Source organism: Primulina huaijiensis, chromosome 10, assembly GCF_012295235.1.
Source record: "Primulina huaijiensis isolate GDHJ02 chromosome 10, ASM1229523v2, whole genome shotgun sequence".
Lineage (NCBI taxonomy): Eukaryota > Viridiplantae > Streptophyta > Magnoliopsida > Lamiales > Gesneriaceae > Primulina > Primulina huaijiensis.
The window spans coordinates 17888462-17910576 of record NC_133315.1 but is presented as its reverse complement, the minus strand read 5'-3'; the positions used below and the strand labels follow the sequence as shown (position 1 = coordinate 17910576).

The following is a 22115-nucleotide window of genomic DNA, read 5'->3' as shown; positions in this document are numbered from 1 at the left end:
GTTTCTCATGCCATTCATCTCAACCCTTGTATAAAAAAAAAAAAAAAAAAAAAAAAAAAAAAAAACCAAAACTTGGAAATTTTATTTTTACCATCCTCTAAAAAGAGATGAAAAGAGCTAGGGACAATGAAAATGAGAGCCCCCCAAATAGACCCTTTAGAAAGCAATGCATTTATCAAATTCAAAGTGGATTCGGCCCCGGAAATGTTTTGATGTGATCAATTTTTCGTAGGAGTATTAAATAACTACATGTAAACGATTCGCATGGGACAAGGTAATCATGAAACCTTGACCAATTATTGTACCTGGCAGCTCGTAGTGTTTGTTGACTAGAATTTAAGAACTCAATTAACGTAGGGAACATATCCATGTCGTTTCTCCAGCATTTCGCTTAGACGCTCTGCCTGATAGCCCCAGGAACTTTGGTTCCTAGGTCCTTTAAGAGTTCTTGTATTTTTTCTGCGATTAGCCTTTGGTTTTCTATAAGCTGACGAAAAGCTTCTAAAAGGTGCTTGGTTAACCAAGAAACCACAAGTTCCAGAACTCAAAATGTCACCACTTTTCCCACCAATATCAAGAAATCGCCTAACGACACCAACAAAGAACAAGACGGATTCCTCCCAATAGCCAATGCAGGCCGCATCATGAAGAAAGTAATCCCCGGAAATGGTAAGATCTCTAAAGAAGCCAAGGGAAACCTTCAAGAATGCGTCTCGAGTTCATTAGCTTCGTCACGGGGGAGGCGTCCGAGAAAAGCCAACCTGAGAAGAGAAAAACCATTAATGGGGACTATATTCTTTGGGCGATTGTGACTCTTGGATTCGAAGACTATTTAAACCCTCTAAAACTATATCTCAAAAAGTATAGGGAGATCGAAGGGGAGAAACTTAATGTGCCTAAACAACAATATGATCAAAACCCAAATGTGGCATATAATAGTATGTATGGGTCGACAAATATGATCCCTCAACCTTCATTTGTGTCGAATGATCCTTCTTTCCTCTATCTTTCTCTCAAAATTCGATACCGACGACGTTGCCTCAACAAGACAACATCGACGGCCCTTGGTAAATTTCATGAAAGGACAATTCTCGTGCTTTGATTTTGTATTTTATGATTTAGGGTCGGTGAATGTTTAATTCAATACAATGTAGTAAATATAAGATAGTATATATAGTTAAAAGAACAAGTTGACTCCTCTTTGCACATTTTTACTTATCAAAATTCTGATAAGCGTAAATGCATGAAACAAATATTTGGTAGAATATTATGGATTATGGAATATAGTACATGCAAAGGGAATTTAATTTAATTTTTTTTTAAAATCATATTATATACATGAAATTTTAAGAAAAATAAATTTGAGGTGGACTCCATTATTGCCTCGAGACTTTGGAGCTTGGGAGCAATTTTTTTTTTTTAATCATGAATTTGACATTCTTTTATTCAAATTCGAGGATTATAACTTATAAAGTAAGTTTGGTTATTAATTTAATTTGGAACGATCGAACCATATAACTTTATGTGTATTTATTTCTAATGCTCTGCTCATCGGTACTATGGAAAGATCAACGACAAGACTCGAGTTTTTTTAAAAAAAAATAATTTTATGGTCTCTAATTTGGATAGCTTTAAATTTGGGCTTCATATTTATCATATCTTCATATTTAAATTTGACATTATATCTTTCCATGTTTAGATTGTCATGATTTCGGGTCCGCCTTAGTCCTATTATCAAAGGCATGGTGTCGAATATGACGAATAATTTAAGGTTTGAATTCATCTCCAATTAGTTTTATTTCGAATCTTGGAATTTTAAAATTTTTAGTTCGAATTCGGTTCGAATTAAAGCTAAAGTTCGAGATCGGCTCGACATAATCGAACAAGTTTACTATTTCTCAAAAATAAATAATTGAAATGCTCGAATTTATTTATTTAATATATAATTATATTATATTAATAAAATATTGATTCTCGCGAACGACGCACAAACTATAGAACAAAATAATTTTGACAAAGTTGGAACTTGTTCGAATTCGACTTGAATTCGAATTAAATATTTTTGGAGTCAGCTCGACTTGAAAAAGTTGCGAACCGGCTCTCCATAAGTTTTTTTTATTTAAAAAAAATAGATTAATTATAAGATACAATGAAATTACATAACAACTTGAGTTAATTATTTTCGTCAAAGCGGAAACATATATGAATTAGTTGCTATATGAATCAATTATGCAGTACTTACGCAGTCGTGGATCCGAGAAGTGACAAAAGGTGCGCATTATGTGCTCTAAGAAAATTTACAAAATTTCCTTCAAATACTGTACTAGGAAATTACTGTTGTTTAAAATAAACAAAATAAAAGTCAAGTTCTTATCACATTACTCCAATGTATACAATATCTATCATTTCCATGTCACATGGGATGTGCCAATTTGCAAGTGAGGTGTTCTTTGAGCTAGCAAAAGATGCAACATGCTATGTGACTGAATCATGCAAGTTCTTCCAGTTGTTCTTACTTTTCAACAAATGGGTTTTTTTTTGGAATATACTTTCAACTAATATTTGGTCTAATATTCTTGAGAAACATTAGATATTTTTTGTTGTCGACTAAAGGTGCTCGATAATGACGATCAAAATGATGCACTTGGGTTGTTATATTATTTAAAAGATGTGATTTACACAATTACAATCAACTACAATTTTAATAAAGCATTTGATTATGTTGGAGTTATCGGAAAACAATATTTGTTTATCTTATAAGAACGTTTGAAAAATGAAATTTTGGGCCCGAAGTCATTTGATCGAGACCGATTGAAAGACCCACTTAGAGATCAGAGTGCCATTCCGAGTACACCTATTTTATTTTAGTGGTGTCCGCTCCTCAGTCGGAGTAGATTAGAAATAGGAAAATATGCATTTACATGATTTCGATTCGATATGACGAAGAGACTAGACCTTGGGACCCGACAAGTCTTTGAGAAATAACTCTGATTAGATGAAAAAAGAAGGCGCAAGTTAGCAAGCAAGAGATAGTTTCCAGATGCAAGGGTTGCGCTGCCAAAGTTATTCCAATTCGAAGAACCCGGATTTACTTGACCAGCCAAGCAATTCTCCTGTTAAGATATTTCGAATTAGCGATTCGTGATTGGAATCATTGTTATTTGATTCGAACCTATCATAAAAACCGCTCAAAGATTATGAAGGGTTCAAAAGCGTATAAACTAAAAGAGTCAAGTAAGACAATGATAATTGTTTACATGTGTTCGTTTAGGTGACTAACTTTTTGAATCAAAATTCTTTTAGACTTTATAATTAGAAATATTTGAATTATTTTATTAAAATGATAACTATTTGATATGTATGAACTAAAAATTGGATCATGGGGATGTCATATAAGCTACGGTATTTAAAGTTAAACCAGATGTACAATTTACGTATGGGGCCAACTTTGGGACTTTTTTTTATTTTTTATTATAACACACGCGGGGATCGAACCCGAAGAACCGACTAATCCGACAAAAAAATGATATCATTGGGCTACAAGCCCCGTCTCGCCAACTTTGAGACTTAACTCAAGAAAATAGAAAGTACGTTGTCCTTTAATTCAAAATACTATTTTAAATTACTATTTATTTCCGACATCATTTTATTAATCACATTTCAGTATTCAAAATATACTAACGAATTTATTTATTTTTAATTCCCAGAAACCAATTAGAATTTTTTTTCTCCATTGAGTCAAGGTGTCCAACCAATATATATATAATATTTTTTTCTCCATTTTAATATAATATTTTTTTTAATAATTATGTTATTCATACTGTGTCCACCTCTGTACTCACAAATGAAATAACGTTCACTTATTGGATGTACAATTTGGACATATTNAAGAGATGTATATAAAATATAAAAATTATAATTTTGTGTGTGTATCTATTTTTTTATATTTCAGTTTTAAATGTATTACTTTTATTTTGTAATTTTATATGTTTTTCCAAACTAACACAAATGTGACGCTAATATTGAAAAAAATTGGTGTTAATGTATATATTAACACGTCAACATATCGGTGAAATAAAATTATCAAAAATTAAAATATTCAAAGCTAAAATTAAGATTTAACCATATATAAATATTATTTAAAAGTGCAATTTCCCAATTTCTATAATCTTATATTATATTACGTATAAAAAATTTTGAATATGGACATTACGAATAAATGAATGTGGTCTCGTATTTTGTTGAGCCGTAGACAAAATTATAGGATCTTAAAGGGGCCCTCCTCAGTAAATGTCCTTGACAAAGTTTAGGAATTGTCGTCTGCCGACATGCAATTTCGAAAATTATATAAATATAAAACCTATTCCTTTTTCAAGCCCTTTACTTTGTCCGACATGATAATTAAATACTCTATAATTACCAATAAATAACTACAAAAAACTTGCACGGATCAATTTATCATACAAATCTTCAATTCAACTCAAAAAATATTGTTTTTTATATTAAAATATTGCTTTTAATTAAAAATATAGAACGAGTCAACAGTATCACATAAATAAATATGCGAGACCGTATTACACATAAATTATATAAGCAATCACATTAAATGTTACCTTATATATCCTTTATAAATTTTGATGTTTGGATTGATTGAATCCACGTCAAGTGCAAAAAACAAATCGACAAGCATGCTGGGCATCTGGTGATTTGCATAAAAGTGAAAAATAAAATATAAATATTTCTAAATGACACAATAATATTAAATATATTTAATTTAATCGTTCTGCCCTATATTAATTAATTAATTAATTAAAGATGACAAAAGAGGGTACGTATTGTTCACACAAGCCAAATTACCAATCTCCATCCAAACAGTTGCTTATAGCTTAATTAAAACTCTTGGAAATCAAACGTGATTGCTTTTTTTTAAAAAAAAAAAAAAAAATTTCGAACTTGTGATATTTTCTCAAATTTTGGGACATTTTTCCAGACGAGCTATAAGCTATCGGTGGAGTCTTGATTCTATGAGAAAATTACGTTTTTCGTTTTCATCAAGTAATTTACACTTTTTTCCAATTTAGATCATTTTGCATGGGAAAATGGTGTTGGACATTGCCGATATGTCCGATATCACATTAAAAAAATACAAATTAATGGACTAAAAACAGTAATGGCGGATGATTATGATATTGGCAAGAAACTATCAATTAATTAGGAAGTAGTGAAAAACAAACCACATCTGTAAATGAATGCTTTTGCAAAACAAAGGGAATTGTTTGTTGTAGGTAGAAGCAAAAAATATGGTGAAGAAATTAGACAGCAAAAAAGCCCCAAGAAATTTGTCATACAATGTCTTGAAATTTGGTGTTCCCTAACTCTCTTTTTCTTTGTTTGAAAGCACTCCTTTATGTGTCCACATCAAGTGCAAATTTCTTTTCATGGGGCATATCTTATTGCTTGTCTCTAGCTAACTTTTACATAAAATTTTGTGGCACAAAGTTCATCAATCTCCAACCAAACACATGGCGTCGCAGTTGTTGCATTTGTTTGGAGGAAGAAAACGTAGGTGTAATGAGGGACATTTTAACCTACCGTTGTGGTAATATGCCCTAATTAAGTTTGCATCGACCAAAGGTGAACATACGTGTGAAATTCTCAATGGAAAAAATGTGGATCTCAAACATTTTCCTTGTAAGGTATTTGATGAGTTAAGATGTAAAAGATATGTAATGAGATAGAAAACCTAATCCAATTTAAAGTTGAATTGGTTAGATCCAATTTCATAGTTGATATAAATTTGATCGTTTCATGTTTATCTTTTAATTGAAAAGGTGAGTATTTCTTCAATTTAAAGTGAAATAAAACCCACAATTTAGCAGCTACATCCTCCGTCTATAGTAAAATAAAGAGAAAATTGATTTTTTTTTTTTTTATATCATTTATGTTTGTTTTTATGCGATTTTGGTATTTTATGTAGTCAAATTTAAGTTTTATTCCACTATCTTTGTTTTCGTGACAAATTTAGGGGGGTGTTTTCAATCTAAACTTTTAATGACTTTTATGAAATTTTAAAATCTAGAGGTATTCAATTTAAACTTTTATATACTCTATATATGTTTAGTGGTATTCAACATAGATTTTGGTAGAGTTTTAAAAAGTCATGTGGTATTTAAACTTGACTTTTTAAAACTCTCCATAAGTCAAGAGGTATTCAAAAAATCCATAGATTTTCAAGGATTCTTATTTTATTGTTCATGTACAAACCTTGAAGCCTAATGTACAATTACAGAAAATCTAAAATATTCTTCCACCTATACCAAAGATTTTGATGGATTTTCTTTTTTGAAAAATACGTTATCTCTCTTCTATCTCAAGCCATCTCTAGGGTTCTTCACTCTCTCAAAAAAATTTCTTCTATTCAAAGGTATGATTGGTCATTCTTGAATTTATTATATTGCCAATATTTATGTGTAAAAATAGATGAATTGTTGTTTTTTTTCTTGAATCATTATGATTATTGTATTTCATACATTTTCTTTCATCTCATAAAAACGATGAATGATCCGACATGTGATGAATTGTGTTTTTTTTTGAATCATTATGATTATTGTATACCAAAGGAGTGTCGATTTGAAATTCTTTGTTTGTTTCAATAAGTGTGGGAAGATAACGCCATTTTTCAGCTGTTAGGAATAGAAGAGTTAGGAGCATAGTAATTTTTCCTTCTCGACTGTGAACCCTTTTATTTTCTTACAAGTATTCATTTTTATTTCAATATATATACTATGAAGGTTTGATGCATTTTTACACGTGTAGGCTGATGCATATTTAATGTTCTAACATGTTTGACAAAAAATTTAAGAACTTCATGCTTATATTTTAATATACTTATTGAGATATTTAACTAGTACCTTTTCTTAAGAAATTATAAATGGGCGATTCACAAACAAAATATAATTTGTGGACGACTGAGGAGAGCAATGAATTATTAAAACTCATGGTCGATGCTGCCATGAGAGGATGGCGTGATAAGAATGGGATGCTGAACAAAAGAACAGTGGAAAAAAATATACTTCCTACTCTTAACGGAAAACTGGGGTGTGAAAAGACTTTCGCACAATATCAAAGCCGTTTGAAATGGTTCAAACAACGATACAATAATTATTCTAAGCTTACACGTCATAGTTCTGGGTTTGGATGGGATCCTGAGACAAAGAAATTCACGGCTAATGATGAAGTATGGGATGAATATTTTAAGGTGAGAATCTCAAATTAGAATAATAAAATATACATTTTTCAATTAAAATTAGAATTATTTTTAACACTTGTTGCTTTTTGTTCTTTGACAGTCTCATCCAAAACATGAACATTATCGGACAAGCACTTTTGAAGATTATGAAGATTTGAGAATTGCAGTTGGGAATGGAACAGCCACAGGAAAGTGTTCAATTGGATTAGGAGATGACACTGATGCGAGAACATTTGAGACTGAACAAAATAAAAGTACTAACTTAATAGACGATTACATGTTTGATTACGATAGTGGTGAATTCATTCAAAGTGAAAGGCGAGAATCTTCATATCAGCCTCCACTTCATGAGGACTTTACTTCTCCATTACCTTCTCAACCAATGAGTTCAGAGGTTCCACCAGCCACACGAAAACGAGATAGGATAGAGTTTGAAACAAAATCGAGCACATCAAAGAATCCTGACCAAGATATTATGCATAAGCTCTCTTACAACCTTGAGAAGGTAGCTTCTAAGATTGAATCAATTGGTGATGTAGATGATAATTGTTGGGATGCTATTAAGGAAGTCCCAAACTTGGAGAATCGTACTCGGTACAAGGTGCTTGACTTACTTAATACTAGATCAAAGAAGATGGCTTTCCTGAAAATGACAATCGAAGAGCGCTTGGAATGGATAGACTATAAGTTAAATGGATGATTGATTTTTGGTGGCATAAATGAGTGATAAACATTGTGTTAAAATGTTTACTAATATTTTTTTGAATTGCTTTTTAATTATTGAACTGATAGCAAATTTGAACTTTTGGATTATTTCTATTCTATAATTACTCCGTTTTTTTATTGAACATATCTTGTTTGGTTAGACATATGATGTTTTTTCATGGATTCATAGCTTTTTTTTATTTTCGTTACTTGTTTTATGTCAGGTGGTTAATTTAAATGTCAAATATCAATGTGCACAACGTAGATGAACAAATGGAAGAAGAAGAACTGGAAGAAGAATTACATGAAACTTTTGAGTATTTGTTGATCCAAATTTTTGAGATCTTATATGTGCTAAATGAGCACATAATTAACATTCATAGAGAACGTGTCCATCCTCCCTTAACTAGACAATCAACAACTACAAGTGGATACGATTATATTCATAGAATATTAAAAGAGGATCCAACAAATTTTCGAGAAATTTACAGAATGTACCCCGATATTTTTTTAAAATTATGCACCATTCTTAGAGAAAGAACACCCTTACAAGACACAAGATACATTTGTGTTGAAGAAATGCTTGCCATGTTTTTACTTATTGTTGGTCAAAATACTCGATATTGCTTGATTCGTAAAACATTTGGTCGATCACACTACAATACTAGTCAAAACTTCAACAAGATGTTGAGAGCATTAAACAGCATTGCAGTAGATATGATGGCTAAACCTGGATCAGCTGTACCAGAAAGAATAAGAGAGAGTACAAGATTCTACCCTTACTTTAAAGTAAGTAATGAAATTCTTATATTATTTTTTTTTGTTGTTTTTATTGTTGTAATTATTGTTATTGCTATTCATGTTGTTGGTGCAGGATTGCATTGGAGCTATTGATGGAACTCATATTCCAACGACAGTGTCTGGGCGTGACAATAACAGTTACCGTAATCGCCATGGAGTAATTTCTCAAAATGTTTTGGCAGCTTGTAACTTTGATTTAGAATTCATTTACGTACTCAGCGGATGGGAGGGATCTGCTCATGATTCACACGTGTTGGCTGATGCTTTATCAAGAAATAATGGACTTAAAGTGCCACAAGGTATATATTTGTTTCCTATATATTACATGACTATTTATATTTTTTGTAACTTTCAAAGATTATGTAAATTATTCATTAGTTAATTATTTACAAATATGATTTGATAGGTAAATATTTTTTAGTGGATGGTGGATATCCAAATCGACGTCAATTCTTGGCTCCTTTTCGAGGTGTACGTTATCATCTTCAAGAATTCACAGGTCAAGGTCGTCACCCTGAAGATGCTAAAGAGTTGTTCAATCTTCGTCATGCTTCTTTGAGGAATGTTATAGAGCGGACATTTGGTATATTTAAATCACGGTTCAAAATATTCAAGATGGCCCCTCCATTTCCATATACGACCCAAACAGAGCTTGTATTGGCTTGTGCTGGATTACACAATTTTCTTCGAAAGGAGTGTCGATGTGATGAATTTCAAATTGAACCAGATAATGAAGCTCAATTGTCTTCATCGGCACAAGTTTATGGAGATGACAACTTTGATCAGTTATTTGATACTCAAGAACAACAACGAGCAAGAGCTAATGCATGGAGGGATACCATAGCCAATGGAATGTGGAGCGATGTTGATCAAATTGTCAATAATGATTAGATTTTTTTTATGTAAAAGTCTACTTATTATTTTGATTGTTCATTTTAATAAAATTTTATTATGAACTTATAAAAATATTGTTCATTAATATGTTGAATTGACATAAAGAATTGAAATTTTGATTTCAATAAATTGGATAGTTCATTTGTCGTTTTTCACAAATTAAATTTATTTAACCTTTAAGTAAGTAAAATTCATTTACATTTTCATAAATAAAAAAAATTTAAAATTGAATAGGTTATACATGTCCAATAATTATTTGAAAGAAATTAATAAAAAAATAAATCACAATTATAAAAGTTTACAAAAGTCGGCAAAAATCTTGAAAAAAAGTCTATAAGACTCTATGAAATATGTTTTACAATTCCATAAAATTCTATAAAAGTCAATCAAAATCCATCAACTCCATAAAAGTCCACCTTTCAAAAAAAGTCATTAAAATTTTAGATTGAATACACCCCCGATGTGATGCTGAGATAAGTAGTGTCACATAAGCATTTATTATGAAAAACGTCTAAAATTATAAAAAAATAATAAGATACGTGACTAATATTGAAATTTGATAAAAAAAAATATCAAAATCGCAAGGACAACCATATAACAAAAAATGCAACGTACTTTGCTTAAAGTAAATTTAATCGTGTCCGAATATGTGCATTTGATTTGAGAAATAAATTTAAAATAATTAATTTGAAATGATCCCAATAGATTAATAGTTTGTCATCGACTTAATTTTGTTTGAAAAGGCAATATGACAAACAAATAACTTAAATTTTATGTACATTATATCGCTTCACAAAATATAAAACTAAATTAATTCCCTTTTCCTTAACTTAATTAATCCGTAAACACGAATTTTAAACATCACAAAAGTCAAATTGAAACACACTCATGTACACATGAAATATAATACATTAGTACTCCATCCGAAGACGACGCGAAAAGACGAAATGACCCGAAGGACGAAATCGACCCATTCGTCACCAAGAAAAAACTTAATTCATGCATTAAAATGACATCAAAGATGATGTTTTTGGTTGGAATGAAGCCAATGGACGAAGTTTTGGAGGGTAGTAGTGTCCGCCCTATAATGATTTTGTGTGAATTCTCTCAAATCCGAGCATGTGAAATCTGGGTATTGCCTTGGTTCATCTCTGGGCATCAGATCTTTAGGGGGCCTCACTATTTTGTCCTCTTTAGGGTTCACAAAGAACACCAATGATCTTCTTGCTCTCTCTTTGTTCACCACTGCCCTATGCAGACAACTCTTGTATCTTCCATTACACAAGGCCTATACATACATAATATGAGTTATATATATTTACTCATGAGTTATATATATATTCGTCATTGAGGTCATCGGACAAGATGTTCGATGACGTGTGTTTAGTCGGAAATTTGTGCGGGCGTTCCAAGTACGAGACATACAGAATGATTAAAACATGCATAAACAAAATTTAACTTCTGAAACTAAGTGAATAAGATTCTCAATTTGACTGTTAGTTCTGTAAATCTTCGATTTGATGCTGAAAACCAACATGATTGAAATAAAATATATATTTTCGTGAAAAGTGGAAGAGATTGATTTTTACATTGTAATAAAACTAGTGTAGATGGTCCCGTCCCATATTTGGTTTTCATAATAATTATTGGATTGCCAAATCAATCCATTTTTTAAATATTGAATGCATGCTAATATAATGATAATAATTCCAAAAAAAAGGCAAGTGGAGAAATTTAATTTTTATCCCACGTAGCATCGATCTAATTAATAATGCTCATTTATTGCACAGACGTACGTATGTAAATATATATATGTGTATATATATATATAAGTGCTTAATTACCATGAAAGTGTCGCCAATGTTGACAACAAAGGCGTCGGGCCGAGGCCGAACGGTCTGCCATTTGTTGTCTGCGAAGATCTCGAGCCCTCCAACTTGATCTTGATGAAGTATTGTTATCGAATTCGGATCGGAATGAGGCCCCGTGCCGAAGGTGAGGCCGGCTTCTTTACAAGGTGGGTAGTTGTTTCCTCTCATTATCGAGTTCCCGTCTTCGAAAAAATCGCGATAGTGATACCCTTCTAGCCCTATACTGATCGCGAGCAGCTCCAAGATTATCAGGGACAAGTTATCCATTGCCTCGCAGTATTTCTGATAAACCAACCTGAGAAAGAAATGAAAAAAAAAGAAGGTTGTATTGCATTAATCTATTTCATATCATGCAAAAATTCATATATATATATATATATATAGATATATACTTATCTAAGATCTTACCCTGCTTCTGCGAAATCTTTTCCCAGTACAGAGTAAATATAGTTGGTAACATCACACCCGGGGGCATTTGCATGCTTATATTCAAAAGAGAACGTCTCTTTCCAAGGCAACTTGGTCGAATATCTATCGGCATGAGCACCCGAGTAGCCACAAAATCTACCTTCCTTTCTCTTTACACCAAGTTTCTTGCTCAAAGGGAGCTTGAAAAAGGCATCCATATGTTCATACGTCGCTCGAATCAGACGCCCGTCGACTCCGTGGTTGATGACTTGGAAGAAGCCGTGTTTCAGACATGCTTGTCTGATTTGTTTGGCCATGAAACCGATTGATTCTTGATCATGTTTGAAGTAGCCACTTAGATCTATTGGTGGATCTTTGAGTTCATCTTGACAGGCAAAGTCCAAGTCTTCATGTGGCCAGAGGAATTGTGTGGGGAAGTTTGGTTGTTTTTCCAAAAGGAATGTGTCAAAAAGTAGGGATTCTTTTTGATCTCTAATATTGGTTTTGAGGCTCAGTGAGGGAGCTGTGAGAATGAGGGTGGATGCATTAGAATCCATCTTGGTTCATAAGTTGAAGAGTTTTGAAGTTGGAAAGATTGTATTTATAGTAGGAATAAAACTTTTCTGGAGTGAGATTTTTATTTTCAAATAGATGATTGATGGGGTAGGTGAAAATAATAGTATCGCTCATGTATAATCGAATGTTTGACGTTTCACTAAAAACTATAATTGTTGGTAATTATATAACTCAAATCAAAATTTTTAAACAATGTAACAGTTCAAACATCATCAGCCAAATCAATTATTACACCCACAATGTGATAAAAACAAAAATTGATCTGAAATGTAATTTGAGTAAAGAAAAAAAAGAGGATCAAATTAATGTTTGATTTTATACTAAAATTTATAATATATCATTAATTATCCCTATTAGCTAGGTCCTACCATGGCACAATCTATAAACACAATTGAGCATGACCACGACTCCCTAATTAATCATTTAAAAAAGTGACAAAATTGGGACTAATAATTGAAATCTCTCGAGGATTGAATGAATATATACTCTTATCTAAAATCCAATATTACGTATTAAGTTAAGATTTTATCGAAAAAAAAATGAGACAGACAGGGAGAGGAGTGTGCGTGTGTGTGTATATATATATATATATATATATATATAGAGAGAGAGAGAGAGTAATGCCAAAGGCCGTCCATTGGGATAGTCGAAGATTATCAACAGCTGAGACGAATGAGGCCTACGCCCCTTTATCCCTTCCCCTTGTGTCACTTTCTCAATTCATGGAAAACAAAATTTATTATTATTATTTTTTGATTGAATTTGCATAAGTCTCTGTCTTCAATCACTCCTAGTTTTTTTTGTCTTCACCAATAATTTTAAATCTTACATCTTCAAGAATCGTTTGTGCAAATATCTGGATAATACTTTAGATATTTTGGTCATATATCTTTATATTTTTTGCGATTTTGGTCATCTATATATGTGTTAAATTTCAGTCTTAGCTGGTTATTTTTGCAATTTTAGTCTTATTTTCGACGTTACAACTATGCGACACTGATGTGATATAGAAATGACGATAACATGTACAATACAAATCAACACTCTCAATAAACACTCTCAATAAAAAATGATTAAAATTATCAAATATTTGAAACATACATGACTAAACTAATTGTAATAAAAATAAATAAATATCTAAGACTAAAAATGAAAATATAACGTGGGAATAAAAATGATTAGCTTCCAAGNAGGCATTTGACGTAACTAACTTTGGCGTCATGTTCAATTTTTAAAAATACCAACAATTGCCGTCTAAAATTATAAATTACTCTATTTTTCGTTTAATAAAAAATATTATAAAACTTTATTTATCACTATTCTATCCACTTTTCAAAAAAATATAAAAATATTTTCTTTAATTTTTATCCAAACATTTGAATTTTTAAACGATGTTACCATTTCTATTTCCCCCATGCAGTTAACTTGTTTATGTGGGGCGGCCCATATTATGGGCCCATGTGGAGTGCATCCTTGGTATTTGGGCTTCAATTTAGAGAATATCTAAATTTAATAATAATAATATTTTTTGACGGTATAATAATAATAATAATAATTAAAATACCATAAACTTTACTTTTTTTAGTATGCTTTTGACGAGATTAATATTAAAAAAATTGCGGAAAAAATGAAACTAAATGATAAATAAATTAAGAGAGTAAAAGATTGACATAATGTTGGAACCAATTGGCAATGCCAAATTTTCAGAAAAACTTCTTATGATGCACTTTAATGCCGTCTCGATTAATTAGATACTAATTTTAACGTACGATTGAATTGAATATTTATCGATACGTGATCGATTAACAAACAATAATATTTGGTGGTAAATTTAAAGAATAAAACATTTCATTTCTTGAAAAAGAGATGTAATAAAAATATAATTTAATATTATTTATATGTACTTTTTACCGAAATAAATAAAATCCCAAAAGTCCAAATACTTCTTCCCTTACGTTTTCATCCCAAAAAAAAATCTATTAGTAGCTTAAAATTGAAAATCTATTCATTTATTTATTATATTTGTATATTATTATTATTTGATATAATTAAAATTATATTATATTACAATACTTAAATTATGAAATATGGGATAATTAAAGGGTCAAATTTACAATTACTCTATAATTCAGGGGTTAAGTAGGAAAGGGTCGAATCTCGTAATTGTCCCTGTTCTTCATTCATCTTCTTCGCCATCACAACCGTTAGAAATCCGCCATCTCCCCGCTCAGCGTAAAAGTTTTATAGAATCAGTGATTTTCATCATTACGGATTGATATCGACTGATTGATTTTCTTATTTTCCTGAATCGTTGGGTTATTTTTAAGGGTTTTCCGAAGACATGGCGCTTCGCGCTAAAGGTGACATTTTTTTTTTTATGATTTTGCAGAAATTTTTTGTTGTGATGTATATTTATTTTTGTTGACAAATTGTGGTAATTTTCACGCGCCTTTGCTAGAACTCTTTGGATTCTAGTTATTGTCGATGCAATTGTGTAAAAGAAGATATGAATGGTTGTGATTGGAGAAGTTGATGGGAAATTTCAGTTATATTTTTTATGAAAATGTGGGGTTTTAGTTTTCTAATTGCGATAATGATGTATCCAAGTTCTGCAGCGAGCCTATTTGTGGAGTGTAATTCATCACAAACCGATACCCAGAACTCCCATTAAAAGAAAAACGGAACCCCCCGCTGTATACAAAATAAATTTTGTAGCTGAGTACAGACGTTTTTTTCCTCCCCACATGGATACAAGTAGATAAACGGGAATTAATTGTAGCAGTTGGATGTTTTTTGAAAGTTTCTTTTTTTTGTTTATATTCCATTTTCGGATAGCAAGTATTTAGGTTTTCTTTAATAGCTTTTAGTATAAAGAAGGAACAATGGGATACTATGTCCCAGTTGGCTAGATTGAAACCAGTAGAAAAGTTGAAGCTGTGTGCAAAAGAGAAAGTTGTTTGGTCTACTAGGCTGAGATAGACCGAGCATATGGGAAGAATTTTATGAATTTCAGTTGTGCAATTCTTGGTTTAGCGTTACCGAGTAAAAAAGAAGGATTTATTTTCTTTTACCATTCTCTTACTTGTTTGTTTGCGCTGTAGTTTTCTTTTAAGCCTTCCGAAATAATTCAGACATGATAACACTTGTATATATTGTCATATTTGATATCATCTTGTTACTAATAGCGAGATTAACTAGAATCATGAGTTTCATTTTCAGACAGTCGCATGAACTTGCTTATCTTACCAGCCTAGCAGTCATTGAAGATATGACTCATACAATTGCTTTTTCCTCTGTTTAAATTTAATTCTTATATTTTTTAAGAAAGTTTAAATTTAATTCTAATATCTAATAATTTGACAATTTTTTCTCCTCCTACTCATAGATGGTACTCGCGAAATTGCCTTAGTAGAATTGTTCAATATTATTTGCATTCTTTTAGGCATGATAGTTGCTATCAATCTTCAACTGCAAAAGTTTTTCTTACAATTGATATTTAAATTGTCGACCCATTCACGAAACTAAATTATATATAATTTATTTTTGGCTCCCCTCCATTATATATTTTCTTTCTTCTTCCCCTTTTCTGGTTTCTTGCTTGGTAAATGTAGACAAGTAACATCATATTTTTGATGGATTTTTTGAGGAATAAATTCCAACACCCACACAGCATAGTATGAATTTGTTTCTTTGCTTTTGTGAGTCCTTGATTTCAGTTCTGCGGAAGAAAGCAGAAAAGTTTGAAGCGAAGCAGTTGGAGGTTCATAAAGTAACCAAGGAACGTGTCTCTGCTCTTGAATCACTGCTCCAAGATGTTTATGTCATTCGCCGTCCAAAAGCAAATGATTACAAAGTTAGAAGAGAGTTGATTTGTGTCTTCAATGAAATTGCAAAAGAAATTTATGGTAATAAATTTACCTCGTGAACTCTTGTTCCGACATTCTCTTCTTTAGCTCTTTTATTGGTCCTCCTTAATTACTTACCTACTTGTTTGCATTATCATCCAATTATTAATATTTCCTTTTTATATTTTCAGGAAATTCGAAAAATGCCCCTGTTGTGGTGGAATTTGGTTCTTTTGTGATGGATCTTTTCAGTGCAACAAGTGATCTTGATCTTTCCGTCAATTTTAATACCAATGCACATTTCCCTCGAGAGAAAAAGATTCAAACTCTAAGAAAGTTTGCTAAAAAGCTATATTCTTTGCAGAGTAAACATTTCTAACTTTACCGATTTTCTTTTTATCATTTATTTTTCAGGGATTTGATGAGAATGAGTTTTTTAATTCCAGGATGCCAGGACCTTACTTTTTACTATAGTGCAAACACATTTTGTTTCTTGAAAAATACCCCTTTCTCTTTGCACTTTATACTATAAAAGCTATGCAATTGTTTCAAGGATGGATGTCATTTTTCTGCATAGTGATTTATGAATATCTTATGTAAATTTTTACATGCTTAAGGCTTACTGGATGTCTGGGCAGTGATTTACCTCTCTTGTACTTTGTCGAAATCTCTTCTAAATAAGTAAGCGATGGAAAACATAGTTCAGTTGAGTTTGTCAAGTAGCTGGTGGGAAGATCTTAAGCTGTCATTGCTTTAGTTTGGTATTTGTGAATTTTCCGCAATTCTGTTGTGTCACATATTGAGTAAGAGTTGAGGTGGTTGTCGAAGTCGCTGAATCTGTCTACCTTCTAGATTTTGCTTTTATCCCATGATGCAAGATTTGCTGTTTTTCTCCCCATAAAACTTGAGAATTGAAGTTTGGATATATCTCATGTATGAATTCCTTTGGTTTAGGTAAAGGACATGTTTATGGGGTCTTTCCTATTACAACAGCCAAGGTGCCTATTGTGAAAGTTTTTGATCGTGGAACTGGAGTTGAGTGTGATATATCAGTTGAAAATAGGGATGGGATTTTGAAATCCCAAATTATACACATTATCTCATCAATTGATGAAAGATTTCATAAGCTAAGCTTTTTGGTAAAGTTGCCCTTTTCATGTCTTTTATTTGCACTATGAAAATTTTTTAGCCAAAGATTTTAGAAAGGCCATGTCATCTTATATTCTCCCTGGCAATAGTTATTGACTTATCTCCATGCATGCACCATGTTACTGAATTTCTACCTGGTTTCCTTGGTGTAATTGAAAAGTTGACAGCTTGTAGTTCTTTTAATTTGCAACTCCAATTTTCGCATTGTCTCTTTGCACATTGTCTCTTTGCCAACCATTTCTGTTGTGTGTTTCTACCTCCTCATTCTGCCTCCTATGATGAACACTGTGGCATAGGAAAATGAATAATCCATGAAAAATTATCAACAAAAGAATGGAAACTGAATTCGGTTTAAGATTACAATAGATGTAGCAAATTTTTGCGAAAATTGAAGTAAAACCACTAGGACGATTTAAGAAAATGGGATCTCTACAATTGCTTATTATTCCTGAGTAGGGATATTACCAGCCTACTTTTTGATGCTTGTGAAACTGATGTCTCTTTGCAGATGAAAAATTGGGCAAAAGCACATAACATCAACAGTTCAAAGGAAAAAACCTTGAATTCTCTCTCAATAATACTACTGGTTGCTTTTCACTTGCAGGTATGAATCCCGAGCACGCATGTCTGTTAGTATTTTGTTCCTATTTTTTCGATTTGACGGTTAGTTCCAATATTTGTGACTCTGATGATGTGCTTTGTTGGTTACTGATTAAGGGCTTTTGTCTCTAAGAATTAACATGTCATCTTTTTGACAAGCAGGATACGCCTTGATTACTATATTCCACTCTTATCTTTCTTTGCAGACTCGAAATCCACCTGTTCTTCCTCCATTTTCTGCCATACTTAAAGGTAGTGAGACTGAATTTGTTTCCTTCTCTTCTGCATGTAATGCCTCCGCTTTCAATGTGCCGGATGTTTATCATGTGACATAGTCATGGACATCTATATTTGAGTACATTTGAGATAAATTTGTCCATGACTCTTAACTTTGATGGATTTGGCCTAATTACTCGTATGGTTATGTTGATTTCCGGTTGCAATACCTTTTCTTTAGAACGAAATGCAAATCATATGCTACGGCCTGGTTTTGTTTGGTCGTCTTTTCTTCATTCTTATGTGCTTTTTCATCATCTAGATGGGACTGATCCTGATTCAGTGATGAAGTCGATGGCTAATTTTATGAACTACGGAAAAAGCAACAAAGAATCTGTGGCTGAGCTCTTTTTCACTCTACTGATCAAGGTAGGGCTTTTCCTTTTGGTGTTCAATGTATGCTGCCCTCTTTGTTATATACACGATTTTTTTAGCTTTTGGATTTATTTATTGGCACAAGCGTTACACTTTTCATACCATGTTATTGCTCTCACTTGGAGATGCAATGGCTCAGAAAAGGATTCTTCCCAAGTGTGTAGCAGGGGAGTATCCATTATGAGTTATTCTCAAGTTGCATTAGACATGTGGGTCTCGGAAATTTTGATTTTACCTTTCTTTTCTTTGTGTGGAGATAAACATGCCTTTCAGTTGTTTCTCCTGCAGTTATTTTCTGTTGAAAATTTGTGGCAGAAAGGTATCTGCGCAAGCACATGTGAGGGATCTTGGATATCCAAAACATGGGATTCTAAAGTTGCTTGTATCAGTGTAATGGCACTTCTTTTTCATGCATCAATTTTTTATGTTCTTTTTTGCATTGATGACATGGTGCTCATCAATCTTGACAGGTTGAGGATTTTACAGACAAGTCTCAAAATGTTGCGAGGGCTGTGGGACAAACAGAAGTGAAGCGAATCTATAAATGTATCAAAATCTCAGTTTTGCATGTCTTCTCGTTCTTGGACGGAAAGATTGGAGGTGGTGAATTGAGGGAACTCTTGTTTGGCCGTGATAACACTCCTTTCCCAGCCCCAGACCCAGTCCCGAATGGTATTCCAAAATTACAACAATTTGCTGCATTACCGGGCAATGCCTCTCAATCAGATCTGACCAAAACAGTGCTAACTGGGAAGAAAAGAAAACAAGAAACTACAGTCATAATAAAGAAAAAACCTGTGTTGGAAACTCAACATGCTACTCTTTTTAAGCAAAGATCTAAAGAACGACATATGGCAGGCTGGGATGGGGCCTATACAGAAACTCAGTATGCCATGGCCAGAGGTCACGGGGGAGCTCAGCCAGCTACAGCTGGGAGTTGGGGAGTAACTCCACAAGCGACCGCAAGTTGTGGATTAGCTCCGCAACCTATATCTATGAGTTGGGGAGAAGTACATAAGCCCGTGGCCGGAAATTGGGGAAGAACTCAGCAGGCCGGAAGTTGGGGAAGAACTGAGCAACCTATGGCCGGAAGTTGGGGAGGATTTCAGCAACCTATGGCTGGAAGTTGGGGAAGAACTGAGAAACCTATGGCCGGAAGTTGGGGAGGATTTCAGCAACCTGTGACCGAAAGTTGGGGAGGAGCTCAGCAACATGTGGCCGGACAACGGATTGGAGGCTCTTATCCTCTTTGGACGAATCCGAACTACAGAAGCTGAGATGTGTGATGGTGAGTTCTTGATATTCAAGTTTGTGTCATCTCCTGGCTTCTAGTTGTTACATATTACCTTGTACTTTTTGTTATCGCATGTTTTATTTGTCCAAACATGTTGGCTAGGAAGGACAGATGCTTATGCAGTCATTAACTGAATGTAAACCAGCAGCCATGTGCATATCTTTTGTGATCGTACAGTCGTTTAGAGTTAAATAAATTCATTTATAAATGATTGTGGACTTATCTTAAGATCAACAACTTTTGGTTCTGATTTCTTACAAGATTATTTATGACCTGAAGAATTGAAATTTAAATTTCATTTCCCTAATATTGTTGATAAGAAATTAACGATATTTTCCATAGGGAGGCTGTCAACAGTATTAGGTAGGGGAAAGAAAAATATTGTATTACTAGGCCCTATGAAAAATAAATGTATTTTATTTAAATACAAAATCAGCTAAATTGGTTTAACCGATTTTTCATAACGATGACCAAAATCATCTGATTTAAACGATTTTTTTAAAAAAAAATAAAATCGAATTTTCAAATTAACCGAACCTAATTTGAATTAATTCGGTTCATTAATTTGGTTCAATCGATATTTCGATTTAATCGAAATTTTGCACAGCCGTAGTACTTGCATGGTTCCACACAAGCATGCAACCTCAAATTACCAGGAACAAATTGTATATGGAACAAGATCATCTTCTATTACGATCACTGTTGTGCATAATTTGGTGTTAGTGATCTCCGGGAGAAAACATAGTCAAAGTGAATTGAAAATAACATCTTATTTTGAATTGGGACGTGTTTTAAAAGGTTTCTCTTCTTACCAAATTCAAGCTTCACTCGCGTTAATTAAGAAACTTGGCTCCTCTGTGGTGCTGCAGCAATTTCCACCACCATGATTTTTCCATAGCCTTCTTCCTTCCCAGTTGCTTTTTACCTTTCCAAGTAGTGGTCTCTTTTGCTATTTTTGACCTACTGGAGCTCCAAAAATGCCTCAAGAAACCTCCTACAATAATCCTTTTGTTTTCTGTAATGGACCATATAATTTCCCATCTTCTCAATGCTAGAAAGAAGTAAGACGTTGACTTCTTATCTAATTTAATAGGGTATACTTTTCTTATGTTTTTAGTTTTTCCCTAATGGATAGAGGAACAGTTTGGATGGGAGCCATTGGTAGTGGTCCCGTCCTCCGACGGCGGAGCCAAAGACCTATTACCGGCGGACGAATGGCGCTTTTGAGCCTTACTCTTGCGTCCGGCTCCACTTGATCACTCATTTTCTTTCTTGTGTTATCGGAAAATTTAAATTTTAATACTATTATATATACTTTCTTTCGCAATTAGAATTTATCATATATTTAGTTATTTATTTTTTAAATTTTGATATTTATTTTTAAAACATAAAATATATAATTTCAAATTTAGAATAAAAATTTGAATTTTAGAATTATAAAATTAAAATAGAGCTACGTCATTTTCTACTTGTTTTTATTTAATGTCGACATAATTCAAATTCAAATTCAAATTCAAATTCAACTAATAATAATAATAATAATAATAATAATAATAATAAAGAAAGAAGACAGGTAACTTGCACTAATGAAGATAATTACCAGATTCCCGGCGGTTGGTCTTGGAATCTAAGAAGCGCGGGAATGTCATAATCTTGGTTCCGAAAACAAAAACAAATCTCCTTTCTAATTTCAAACATTGTCGCTGTCTGTACTCAACCCCACAAAAGTCAATCTATACTAACTATTAATATATGAGTTGAATCGTTAATTTACTTGGTTATCCTTTCACTTACTTGGTTATCTTTTCACTCACTATTACTTCATTAATGTTTTATTTATTTATTTAAGTGAAATATTAGTTTGAATTGTTAATTTACTTATTTAATCTTTAATTCACCATTACTTCATTAATATTTTATTTATTTATTTAGGTGGCTTTTCAATTTTCTGATATAAATATTGATATTGAAAATAAAAATAACTTTATTTCATTATTTTAGTTGAATCAACGACATTACTTGGTTACCCTTTCACTTACTTGGTTACCCTTTCACTCACTATTACTTCATTA

The 22115-nt window shown here is 32.5% G+C and overlaps 3 protein-coding genes and 1 pseudogene across 6 annotated transcripts; 3 read left to right on the top strand and 1 right to left on the bottom strand.

Annotated features, from left to right (window-relative positions):
- The first annotated feature begins 264 nt into the window (after positions 1-264).
- LOC140985963 (nuclear transcription factor Y subunit B-3-like) lies at positions 265-1071 on the top strand (annotated as a pseudogene).
- A 5860-nt stretch (positions 1072-6931) lies between these two features.
- On the top strand, positions 6932-7949 carry LOC140986973 (uncharacterized protein At2g29880-like). Its single transcript, XM_073455395.1, has 2 exons — positions 6932-7258; positions 7350-7949. The coding sequence occupies exons 1-2, from the start codon at positions 6932-6934 to the stop codon at positions 7947-7949; spliced, it is 927 nt and encodes a 308-aa protein (XP_073311496.1).
- Positions 7950-10449: 2500 nt separating this feature from the next.
- Positions 10450-12512, bottom strand: LOC140986664 (gibberellin 20 oxidase 2-like). The gene is made up of 3 exons (XM_073454976.1): positions 11929-12512; positions 11494-11815; positions 10450-10937 (listed from the first exon to the last, which is right to left on the bottom strand). The coding sequence occupies exons 1-3, from the start codon at positions 12483-12485 to the stop codon at positions 10665-10667; spliced, it is 1152 nt and encodes a 383-aa protein (XP_073311077.1). The 5' UTR covers positions 12486-12512; the 3' UTR covers positions 10450-10664.
- A 2101-nt stretch (positions 12513-14613) lies between these two features.
- LOC140986174 (protein HESO1-like) lies at positions 14614-20280 on the top strand. Of its 4 annotated transcripts, XM_073454227.1 has the most exons (10): positions 14614-14736; positions 14832-14864; positions 16221-16409; positions 16541-16714; positions 17304-17488; positions 18007-18102; positions 18305-18350; positions 18637-18743; positions 19023-19139; positions 19220-20280. In XM_073454227.1, exons 2-10 carry the CDS (start codon positions 14846-14848, stop codon positions 20024-20026), a joined length of 1740 nt encoding a protein of 579 aa, XP_073310328.1. In that variant the 5' UTR covers positions 14614-14736; positions 14832-14845; the 3' UTR covers positions 20027-20280. The 4 variants fall into 4 exon arrangements, with proteins under 4 accessions (XP_073310328.1, XP_073310331.1, XP_073310330.1 ...); XM_073454230.1 differs by having other exon boundaries at positions 14614-14864; positions 19065-19139; XM_073454229.1 differs by having other exon boundaries at positions 14614-14864; positions 19038-19139.
- Positions 20281-22115: the final 1835 nt, after the last annotated feature.